This window comes from Anabrus simplex, chromosome 10 (assembly GCF_040414725.1).
Source record: "Anabrus simplex isolate iqAnaSimp1 chromosome 10, ASM4041472v1, whole genome shotgun sequence".
NCBI lineage: Eukaryota > Metazoa > Arthropoda > Insecta > Orthoptera > Tettigoniidae > Anabrus > Anabrus simplex.
Window position 1 is genome coordinate 30,385,516 of NC_090274.1, and position 12,950 is coordinate 30,398,465.

At 37.2% G+C, this 12,950-nt stretch overlaps 1 protein-coding gene across 1 annotated transcript in view; it reads right to left on the reverse strand.

Annotated features, from left to right (window-relative positions):
• Positions 1 to 12,950, reverse strand: part of LOC136881934 (fidgetin-like protein 1) — a 53,728-nt gene that overhangs the window by 5,458 nt on the left and 35,320 nt on the right. Inside the window, exon 11 of the mRNA XM_067154391.2 lies at positions 9,260 to 9,451. Coding sequence (XP_067010492.2) covers positions 9,260 to 9,451 — 192 coding nt within the window. The remainder of the gene's footprint in view (positions 1 to 9,259; positions 9,452 to 12,950) is intronic.

Consider the following 12,950-nt stretch of genomic DNA (forward strand, 5'->3'; position numbering starts at 1 on the left):
TAGGTAGAACCCAAGAAAATACAGGGTCTCTCACATAAATCTAGACCAAATACATGGTGTTTGTACTCTGCGCTACAGCAGCTGCAGTATGGGAGACGCGCATAGTTCTTAACCTGGCAAGCATCACTCACAAGTCTGAATCTCAGCTGTTAACATGGTGAGACAGTTACCATTGCAACACCGTATTTCCACATGTAAAAGTTTTGGCTTCATCTTAATTGTCGTCTGAACAGTCACAACACTCGCTATTGGTTTGCAGAAAACCCTAATGGTGTTTATGAAGTCCCTCATTATGATAAGAAAATTGGTGTTTGAAGTGCTTTTAGTGCAAAACGAATAATTTGACCCATTGTTTTCAAAACGACAGCAAATGCAGACAGGTACCAAGATGACATTTTGACTCCATTCTTCCAACAGTTAACGGAAGAAGAAAAATCATGTGGGTGGTTTCAACAAGATTCAGCCCCTGCTCATACAGCAGAAGATTCCCTTCTTACAATTTCGGAAGTGTTTGCAGACAGAGTGATCAGTGCTTGTCTATTTCCCCCTCGTTCTCCAGATCTAACCACGTGTGATTTTTACTTGTGGGGTAAACTGAAAGAAAAGGCGTATAGAACAAATCTTCACACATTGGAAGAATTGAAAGAAAACATTACAAATGAAATCAGAAACATTACAGTGGCAGAACTCACTTGCATCAGCCAGAATGTGGTTACCACATACAGTGCCTGTACAACCCACTTCCGGCATCAGTTTTAAGGTAATACATGCTTAAAGTAGGGTGGCTGTGCATGACATAAGTTTGGCTGAGGCAGCTGCCATAGCACAGAGTACAAACACCGTGTGTTCAGTCTTAGTTTATGTGACAGACCCTGTGTGTTATATGGACATGGGTCCAGAAATGCTTCATTTCCATGTTAGAAGTCATTTTTAATAATCCTACATATTACATTAAACGTGAGGAAACACACAGGAACAGAACGTACTAGCGCACCACATGAACATCTTTCTTATAAGAAATTTTTTAAAATGCCCTCCGTTAACATTGGTACATTCTTCTACTGTACTACAGACTCTCCTCCTATTTCAAATGCTTAAACACCACATCTACACCATCAGCATTACAACTGGCAGAAGAAAACTCACTGTTTAAATTGGCAAACTCATATGTTAAAAAAAGAGAAAAATAAATAATAATGAATCTGCGACCTTTCTCCCTGTCAAGTTTTCGAACACTCTTCCAATACAAAAAAAAAAAAAAAAAAAGGTCACAAACCTATTACTTTCCCGTTACCTGCAATACATTGCTAATCACAGCCAATCCACATTCACAGTCCTGAATGAACAATAGGTCAACAAGCCTTATTTTAATTAGCAACAACATACTGTGAAGAACAAGTCTATAATGTTATCCGAGTGAAACTTTTTATTAGCTTAAGTTTTTTGCTATTTGCTTAACGTCGCACTGACACTGATAGGTCTTATGGCGACGATGGGATAGGGAAGGTCTAGGAGTGGGAAGGAAGCAGCCGTGGGCTTAATTAAGGTACAGCCCCAGCATTTGCCTGGTGTGAAAACAGGGAAACCATGGAAAACCATCTTCAGGGCTGCCGACAGATTTCCTTCTTACAATCTCTGAAGTGTTTGAAGACAGAGTGATCAGCGCTAGTCTATTTCCCCCTCGTTCTCCAGATCAAACCACATGTGATTTTTACTTGTGGGGTAAACATCTCTGAAGATTTAATAGCTGTATTTCAATGGTATGTTTTTATAAATGGTTGAATATCTAATTCATTTGTCATAATCAAGTCACTGTGATCTTGGTAAATACCTTTACGCTGAAGAAGAGAATCATGTTTTCTCAAAACATGCACGAATAATAATATGAATTAAATATTTGTGTATAGTACTGACAAGGCGGAACTATTATCTCCTGTTTTTTTTTTTCAGTGTAGTGAAAATGTAGAGTGGAGACCAGATTTCCATGCACTATCAAATCTCAAAATATGCATGCATTCATGCACTATCATATGGCATAACATGCACAATAAGCAGGAAAATATGCACTATCAAAATTCAGTTCTTTTTGAAACATTGTACAACTACCGTAATTTCTCCAAATAGTCTTGATTTAAGCTCATCCGTTTATGTGTCAGCATATTCTAAAACATTCTACGTCATAAGAAGTGACAGGTGCATACTTAAATGAAGAAATTTGGGATGAAGTGAGGTCTTTTGAATTTTCACCACAATACGTTTTATATAAGCTTGACGAATTCAAAATCAGGATCTGAACAGATCACTTTGTTCGACCTATCTCTAGCTATAATTTGCATACAAATTTTTATATTTTATTTTCTTCCACTTTTTCAATACAATTAATTTTGTGTTGTTAGAAATTCATATTGCTACAACACTACATTAGAAGGGACATGTTTCGCTTGGTTTCAAGCATCCTCAGACTTTGTAATTTATCTCAAGGTTAAGACCTGTCATTGTTAATTTCCTTACAACTAATTTGTACTTAATTATGATTCTAAAAACTAAGTGGTAAAATCCGTAAACATAGGCATTTGTAAACACTATGGACAGTTTAACAATTTAAATAACAGTGCTAAAATTGGGATATTTGTTAACTCTAATAACGTTGACATCCAAAACACAGTAATATCTTCACAATAATGAGATTTGGCTAAAATTTTCAAGTTCTTTGTTTTTTAAAAACAATTGTTAGTTGACCTCTTGTATTAAAATTTGAGTCATAAATTCAGTTAAAACTCAATAGTGTCTAAAGTTTAAAGTCTTAAATGCATTGGAAATATTCTGCTACATGTATTGATTTGAGGCATGCTTCTGTAATCTATTAGTTGTAAACGGTAAAATGTAATTATTGGTAGTTTCCTCAAACTAGTCTTGGTTTGACGAGCAGATTTTACACTTGAAGTTTGTTTTTATGAGAGCTTAGTCAAAAGGGACGTCAATCACGAGAATCTTGAGGTGCTGATATGTTTCTTTTCTCACAATATTTAAATGATGGTGCATCTGTAACAAAGGAAATTACGTGATAATGTTGTGTGTTATTGTGCTTTCACAGCGATCGTATTGGTATGTATCACTTACCCCTTTGACTGCTTCTACAATGCCTCAAGGTACTTGTTACATTACGGTGACTGCTTGCTTTTGTGTTTCTACTCCTTGTGTTATACGTATGAAGAAGCTGTTGTGAAGGGCGAGTAGGCGACTTAGGGGAAGAAACATTAGGCGGGGCATTAAACGTTGGTGTATAGTGTGGCGAGGAGTCTTTATGTGTTGTTGCGGTGGGAGTAGCGGAGGAAACGGTGGGCGGGGCATTGGACCTTGGCGTATTGTATGGAGGGGAATCTTTATGCGTTATCAAAGTAGTAATTGTGTCTATTTGTGTGGTGGGAGTTTTCAGATTAAATGTCTTAAAGAATTTACTCTTATCTGATTTGAAAGTTTGTAGTAATATTGGCAATTGCACTATTAACAGACTTTTTATTTCGACCGCTTCACTGAGGTTATTTCCTTATTAAAATATTGGTCCAAATGAATATATATATATTCTCAAACTCCGTCATTAGCTTCCTTTATCAATCCTTTTGATTATTGTGAGGTCTCTGTCTATTGTGGTATATTGATAGCCGGTTCGTTTCATATGGTTGCTCACTGCGGAATATTTGTTATGCTTTAAAGCATGCATTTTACTGTTTACAACTAACAGATTGCAGAAGCATGCCTCAAATCAATACATGAAACAGAATATTTCCAACGCATTTAAGACCTTAAACTTTAGACACTGTTGAGTTTTAACTGAATTTACGACTCAAATTTTAATACAAGAAGTCAAGAAACAATTGTTTTTAAAAACAAAGAACTTGAGAATTTTAGCCAAATCTCATTATTGTGAAGATATTTCTGTGTTTGGGACATTAACGTTATTAGAGTTAATGAATATTCCAATTTTAGCACTGCTTTTTAAATTGTTAAACTGTCCATTGTGTTTACAAATGCCTATGTTTACGGATTTTACCACTTAGTTTTTAGAATCATAATTAAATACAAAGTAGTTATAAGCAAATTAACAATGACAGGTCTTAACCTTGAGATAAATTACAAAAGCTGAGGATGCTTGAAACCAAGCGAAACATGTCCCTTCTAATGTAGTGTTGTGGCAATATGAATTTCCAACGAAACAAAATCAATGGTATTGAAAAGGTGGAAGAAAATAAAATATACAAATTTGTATGCAAATTAGAGCAAATTTCAATACTGGTCTAAACATGAGATTAGTTACTATCTCTAGTTGCCGCAACTACTTTTCTCTGTGATGATTGCAGACACTTTTGAATGTCCTCAATAACTGATACAAATTGCGTGCTACGATAACAAAGACTTGTGACGAGTGAGAGTTCCAGGTAATAAATTCCAGGATAACAACGGAAGAAGGTTCAGTACAAGCTGTAAGCTGCTATCTCAGTAATGTGGCATCACAGAAGTGTGATACAAGTTTTATTTTGTTTGTTAAAAATAGACAAACAACTGAGCCATCTTTGAGTAATGCACAATTTAAGGATCAATTTATAGTGATGTATAACTGGGACACCTTATTCCTAAGAATTGCAGAGATCGACGTTGGGTCTTCCGGCTTACGTCAATGTTCACTCAAGCAACAGATAAGAAAATGCTTGGTTAATTGGATTATATGACCTCTACCGTATGTACTAATTTTGGTTGTAACATAGGATGCCAGGAATACATTCTCTCTGTCTCTCAGTAACAGACACATTGTATAACGTGGAAAAATGTTACCAAATTCTGTACACCAACATTAATAAAAGGCCCTATCATGCAAGTTAACATTATACATGCATCAAAATTAGAAGAAAAGTCATATTATGCAATATTAAACGTCCAAATATTTGCTATTAAATACAAAATCTTCAAAATATGCATTATGCATGAATTTTCTCCCAATAAGGCCAAAACATGCAAACATGCATGGAAAAAGAAGGGTTATTTGGAATCGTTAAGCCATAAAATGAATATTTGCAGAGTTTGAGAAGTGTAACCAGCTTATTTAAAAACATGCATTTGCATGGAAATCTGGTCTCTAATTATAGGCCATTAAGATGGTCAAGTATATAGATTTTTCCTCGGTATCACACCAACATCCATGATATTTTTTTCACAGTGAGGAAGTGAGGAACAGATGAATCAGGATTTCCATTGCCTTGCAGTTCTGGCAGGAATCACTTTCAATAAATAGAGCTTTAAGTCCATCTTTGGATGGGAAGTAACTAGCTGGGTTTTTTAAAAAATTATTATTAACACAGTGAATCTGGCGAGTTTAAGCATTTCTTGGATATCCTGCCATCATTTATTTACAAGAGGTATATTATTTTCCCCATCATGTTTTGGACATTAGATAGTTCCAATTTCCCCATCTAATGAGGATGCTACAATAACTAAAAAAAATCAACAGCTGACCTCACCTTTGCTGTAATGCTCATAACTTTAATATAGAGTGCTTTTTACTTTACCATCAATGCCACCCACGGGACCCTCCTCACGATTTGTAGTAAAGAAATTCCAAGAGACCTTGTTGTATATACGCTTGCAAGATGTCACAATATGTAGTGTGAATCTCCATTTGAAATGGCTAGCTGCACCATCTCTAAATAGAAAAGAACAGTGTTTTCTCTATGGATTTTAACAAAGAGAAACATTTGAGAATCTTATGTAATTCTGTTACTATGATTTGTAATTCCAGTACTGTGCCTTGTAATTCTGTTACCATCAGTAACCTGATAAAAAATAAAATGATTATAAAAATCATCATGTATTATCCGGCTCCAATGCTAAATAGTCAGCGTGCTAGCCTTTGGTCACAGGGGTCCTGTGTTCGATTCCCGGCAGGGTCGGGAATTTTAACCATCCTTAGTTAATTTCGCTGGCACGGGGGCTGGGTGTATGTGTCGTCTTCGTCATCACTTCATCCTCATCTCATCGCGCAGGTCACCTACGGGCGTCAAATAAAAAAGACCAGCACCTGGCGAGCCGAACATATCTTCGGACACTCCCGGCACTATAAAAGCCATATGCCATTTCATTTCATCATGTATTTAGAAAAGCCCAGAATTGGCTTTAAGTCACGCCGACACAGATAGGTCTTATGGTGGCGATGGGATAGGAAAAGGCTAGGAGTGGGAAGGAAGCGGTCGTGGCCTTAATTAAGGTACAGCCACAGCATCTGCCTGGTGTGAAAATGGGAAACCACACAAAACCATCTTCAGGGCTGCCAACAGTGGGGTGCGAACCCACTATCTCTCGAATACTGGATACTGGACGGACTTAAGCGATTGCAGCTATCGAGCTTGGTGTGGCCTTAATTAAGGTACAGCCTGATGTGAAAATGGGGAACCAAAGAAAATCATCTTCAGGGCTGCCGACAGTAGGGTTCGAACCCATTATCTCCCAAATAGAAGCTGACAGCTGTGCGATGCAAACTGTGCAGCCACTCGCTCAGTAGAAAACTGTGCAGTTCCTATATTCTTACTTTTCTCGTTAAGGTAATCAAGAGGAAAAACATTTTTTTTTGTAACAATAACTGAAAAGTCATAATTAAAAGTATTCATTTCACAATGAATTTCTTTCTAATCCCCTTAAAGTCTAAAGAAAATAAACAAAACAAAAATAAACATTCCCTATCAATTTTTCTTTAAGTAACATACACATCTATTTACAATGAAGAAACCAGAAGCTAATAACATGGACGAAAATATTAACAGAAAATATTAAAATCTGATAAATACCATTCCATAATGGATACACCCTTCCCCCCCCAATTTCTATAACAAGAATCTAGGGTGCTTCTTTTGTGCAAGGGAAAATCTGTAACAAAAACAATTAAAAACGATGATGATTATGATGATGATGATGACGATTGTATGGCCACAGCTGCTGTGTGCAGATGTTTTAATTTGACTTAATCTACGCTGCCTGGTTATCAATTTCATCAAATGGCAGAGTAATACCTGTACTGATCTTTCTTAGGTGACCTATGGCTGCGTTGTAATTGATATTTTTGGGTGAACACCAAATGTGCCACCAGAGATCTTTTAGGTGCCAATATATTACGACATGAAGCGTCAAATGGATTTCTTTCTGCCCTTCAAGCATCCAACCACCAGTCAAATATGAACCCATGATCTTGGGATCCGGAGAATGACATTCTGCGACACTCTAATGCCGATCCGCAAAGGGAGCTAGAAAAAGCATACCACCCCAAATGTGAAATAATCCGAACCGTGAAAAGGGTCAGATCAAACCAGTAGCAACTACAAATGATGTATTGATGGTCTTGCTACAAACAAGTCTGTGATCAATTGATAACCAGCATCAGCTGTTTAATTTAAGTTTCTGGTCTAGAAAGCCAGACTCCCAAAACAGGATGCCACTTCATCCAGGCTGCCTTTACTCTATTCCTTGTATCTGGCAGTGTATCACATAAATTTCCCTACAGTCTGATATATTTTAAGTAAAGACTGCATGCGTATTTAAAATATTTAAGCATATGTTCATTTTTAAATTGAAATAACGAATAACATGGTTCAACCTATTCAGTACAAGTAAATAAAAAATGTAGTGTTACATTCTTATTTGATTATGAGCGGAAGCGGTACCGGTTTCGACCACCAATCTGGGTCATCATCAGCCGAATAAAAATGCAAAAACAATGCACAGGAAAACAAGAAATTAAAGGATGAGTCTTTCACAAAAGCAGTTGAAGAAGCAATATAAGATAATAGGGATTAGCACTGTGCGATTTTAAATCATAAAATCTAGAAGAAGTTGAAGGTCAGTCACTTATATGAAGTAAGGCACAATCCTCTAAAGAGTAGCACAACACACGCAATGTTCAGCACTGTGCCTCAAAATGTTTACAAGAAGAGATGAACAGTTAAGTGAGCCAGCCTGCATATACTATCAGGTGCGAAGTCATAACATGATTTATTCAATATGAAGTCCCAAAATTGTGTAGAAGTCGTAGGCGAGTCGCTTGAAGCAAGATGCTAGCTCCTGAAGATCAGCGTAACATACTTAATGTCCAGCACTGTGCTGGCGGCCCAACAATCTATTTGCTCTTGTAGCGATGTTATTTCTGATCACAGAATCTTTCAGTTATTAACCACAGCGAAAAGTGATTATGGAGATGATCATTTTAAGGGATTGTTAAGCGATTTTGAAAGTGAGAGTGATAGAGAGTGTGCCGAAAATATTGTATGTAAGAGAGAAAGAGAGCGTCTTTATAAACGAAAGAAGAAAAACACTGTGAGTACAAAAGCTATTTTATCACTATTTTTGTGGGGGACGGATTACTTTTCTTCACCAGAGTTTCAAGTAACTGTGACAGGCTCTGAGGGCCAAGTAGTGTTTGATGACGACCCGAAAGTCATTGATTTTTAGAAACTTTTTTTTACCAGTGGAGTTGGTGCAGATAGTTGAACAAATCGGCATCACAAAAAACCAGCAGAAAACATTAAACTATTACCTTATTCCAGGTTTGGAAAATATCTTAAAATATCAACTTATATACTTCTAAGAAGTTACATGTATTAGCTGCCTACAGAGTTTAGGAAATAATATTATTTTGGGCTCTACTTTGTATAAAGATAATGCCCACAGGGCCACATAAGTGTAATTTTGTTTTCTCTCAAAATAATATTGAACATAAGTGTAGGATTTCCCATTTGCATTTATATTTATGATCAACCAACATTTATAAACATTTTAAGCTAAGAATAAGTTAAGAATTGAGGCTTCTACAAATTTTTTTACATACGAATGAAAAAACTCAGCACTAAGGTACCAAACAGTCAACTGGTAACTCAGCACTTAAAAGGTTAAATGCTGAATTAATATTGTTCCAGAAAATTCCAGTACAATATATCACTATGTAGCATAAGTCAAATTAATGTTCTAAAACTTGGCCTCAATTCAACGCCTCCCCCCCCCCCCCCAATTGCGCAAAATACACTTAGAACAAACGATGGCATTATAACCAGGCATAATTGTATTTCAAAGTCCCAGTTCCGTGTAAAACGCTCAATAAATGATTGACAAAAATGCAATCGTGCACATTCTAAGTGATTGTACCATCAACAACGGGTAAAATATCCAGTTTTAGTAAATAAAACTCAATGATGTAATCAAACAAATTTGAGAATTATAATATTACCTGATCAGGTGTGATGCGAGTTATATCCATGAAGCCCAGGGATCGTATGGGACCAAGTGAGGCTTCCTGACAGAGATTCTTCATGTCCGCTCCAGAGTAACCTTCAGTGAGTGTTGCCACCTCTGCGATCTGTTCACTAGTCAGATTGCTGTGTTCCCTCGTCATGAGGCGCTCGATTATCTGACAGCGAGCCTGGAAGTTAACATACACTCATCGTGAGATGATGTGGAATCTAGCTTCTCTATCAAGTCTCTGACATTGTAAGAAGTACAAATAGCAAGGGGACGTTATGATATGATAACTTTCACCAGGAAAATTAATTGTTTACTGATAAGAGATCTTTATGCCAATTTTCATATATCCGTAGATCCTATGGTTCCCATGATATAACATTTGAAAATATACACTTCACTTTCAAGAACAGCAACAAGAAGATTTAAAATACAAGTAACCGAAAAGAACACACAAGTGACAAATCAAGTCATACATACAAAGGTAGAAGGATGGAATAAGATGAGCACAATGATAGGTCAGTGTGAGAAGCAACAAAAAGAGGAGACAAGGACATAACTGAAAAGTACAACGAAAATCTCTGTATCTTCATACACTGACATACAGTAAAACCTCGTTAATTCAAAGTCGTTGGGACGCAAAAATCAGACTTCGAATTACGTGATATCGAATTAACCGCCAAATCGAAATTCAGAAATGCCAACCCTTGCTGCTTCACAATATATTCTAAGACTCTTTACAGCATGCAATTAACCTTGATTCACAGTTTAAACCTTTCAAATGCCATGGAAAATAACTATTTCCAAAATGTATCCAAGATGCATTTACAGTATTAAAATAATGCATTTGGATAAATCACAGGCAAACATAACCTCATGCAACGAAAGAAGAAAAACACACGATTCAAAGATGAGGACAAAATATGCTGGCTTCCCTGTGCAAATGCTTTATTTTTTGGATTACTGTACTGTTGGCATTCTTTAGATTTCTCGTACTTGCACAGAAAGTGCCCGACGCCCTTAAAACATCGTGGCTTATCAAACTTTGCTATGACGAGGGGAGGAAGTTTCTTGCTTCCGTGTGCATTGCAACACAGTATCAAAGAACAAAGTACAGTACGATTTCCCAGCTGACACTTCTCTCCTCTAAAACCACAAGTCCGTTTGGGCTCGGCATTAAAAAATAAGACGTGGTTTCATCAGCATTGACAATATTGTTCAGTGCAAATTAATTATATGAGCCACGCTTTTTCGCTAAATATCGGCATCGCCAGTGTTCGCGGATTCTGCTTTTCCGCACACTGCCTGCTACATGATATGATGTTCGTTGAAATGCTGAGTACAAAAGAATTATGATTTCACTCAAACTTAGCAAATATGAAGCGCACCGCAGACACACCGAAGTGAGTGAAAGTGCGGAAAGCTAACCCTGCTCAATACGGAAGACGTGTTCTATCATGATGCAGATAAATTTTGAATTCAAATTACTCTGTAAAATACTAATTTTTTTAACATGTAAAGGCAGTTTTGAATTAAAAGTCTAAATTTTGGTAATGGGACCGGCATTGTTCTTCGAAGTACGAATTATCCATATTTCAAATTAAACAATTTAAATAACATGCCAAACGGTACCTAATGTTTCTGGAAATGAGAACTGCTTCGAATTACGTGAGATTTCGAATTATCAAGGCTCTACTGTATTCAACAGATAGGTTCCCTTCCCTCATCAATCCAAGTTTTACTACATCCATCTCTTTTCAGTCTCCGATGAGTTTGTTTCTGCTTCCCAGCTTCATTAGCAGGGTGGGCTTCACCTCTTGAAAGATCTTCAGTCTTGAGGTAGGAAGTGTAAGATAACAAGAAAGCCAGATAAACATAGGAAAAGACAAGAGACAAGAAATAAAGAGGAATTTATCCCTTGGTCCAATTTCCTGATACGGGGTCGGGGATGAGGTGAAATTAAATTGTATGGCATGTTTCTATAGCCAGATGTCCTTCCTGTTGCCAATCTCAGTTACGAAGCCAATGAAGATAAACTGAATGATGGTGAATGAAATTGGGAAACAATGTGGAAGGTGTCGGCGGTGGCCTAAGAATAGGAACTCTCAGGTCAACTGACTGTGGGGTTCGAATCCACTCGCATCCCAAATGCCCAGGTTGGTCCCATAGTCTTAGCGTGTCAACATGCATGGCCACTCCGCTCGGTAAGAGATAAAGATGAATACAGGCGGTAAAAGTCTAGGAACTGAATTCCTGATCATGTGCCTGTCTTTCTTTACATGACTTTATTTTTCCCTTGTTTGTTCTTTTCTCTTGGGTTCTCTTTCCTTTTTGTATTTGTTTTGTGTTTCTTATGCAGCATGTCTGTCATCACATTGTTCAGAGGTCCGTTTATAAAAGGCAAATATTTATACTGTACAGTGGAACCTCGATAATCTGTTTTTGGAGGGACCATGGAAAAAATACGTACAACACGGGAAAACAAAAAATCCGGGAATGAATGAACCATCAACAATTTGGCTAAACATCACAAAAATGAAATATGTATGGTATACTTATAATCTTGCAAACGCCCCTAAACCAAACCAAACTACAGCCCCAATGGGCCTTCCACCTACCAAGCGACCGCTCTCAGTCCGAAAGCCTGCAGATTACGAGGTGACGCATGGTCAGTGTGACGAATCCTCTCGGCCGTTATTCCTGGCTCTCTAGATCGGGGTCGCCATATCACCATCAAATAGCTCCTCAATTAAAGGTACCGTAATCGTAGAATGACTGAACCTGGAACCAGCCCTCATATCCACGAAAAAATGCCTGACCTGGCCAGTAATCGAACCTGGGTCCTACGGGTGAGAGGCAGGCATGTTACGACAGCGGGGCTGGCTTCAAACGTTTATTACCAGTACACGACTCAAAAATCTCGAAACTTTACATTCAGTTTTACCGGGGAAACTTTGCCAGTTTCCTTGGAAAACTTCTTTCAGTTCAGCAACTTTGATCAGCCAAACTCTTCGAAAAATCTAATACCCGTAACGCCAAGCCAAACAAAAATCGACCACAAGTAGTTTTTCATTCTCTAATCTAATAAAATAAAAGCACATTAGATACAAAATAGATATAAAATCGTCCAACATGACGGCAAAATCCCATTATTTTTTAAAATCTTCCATTATAATTTGGTCACCAGTATACTGTTCCTAGTCAGTTTATGGAAATCTTGTACCGCGTAAATTAGGCCTACATTGACTTTTAAAGGTTAGGTTGAACTTGAGAATATGGTTTCGAAAGTATCAATCCTCAAGCTTTCGAATGCATTATATTTGGTTCTGCCCGTCACTAATCACAAACTGGAAAGAGAAAAAATATCATTAACACTTCCGAAATTACAATTATTCGCGACCTTGAGCTCAGTTGGAAAGCGCACTCGCTGTACAAGTCTATACGAGTGCAAAATGATAAAAAAATTTTAAATGTAATGTGCGCAAATAAAACGACTGCAGCTTTTTTAATATTTTAACACAAAAGCATGAAATTCCCAGTCTTTTATTACGACGAAAACAGTAATAGGCAATCCCAAAACCTCCCACGGCTTTATGTATGTAAGGTGCAACATCTGTTCTGGTCTTGATAACAATTGTATACGATAATATTAAAATACAGTACTAAATTTGTGTTACTTA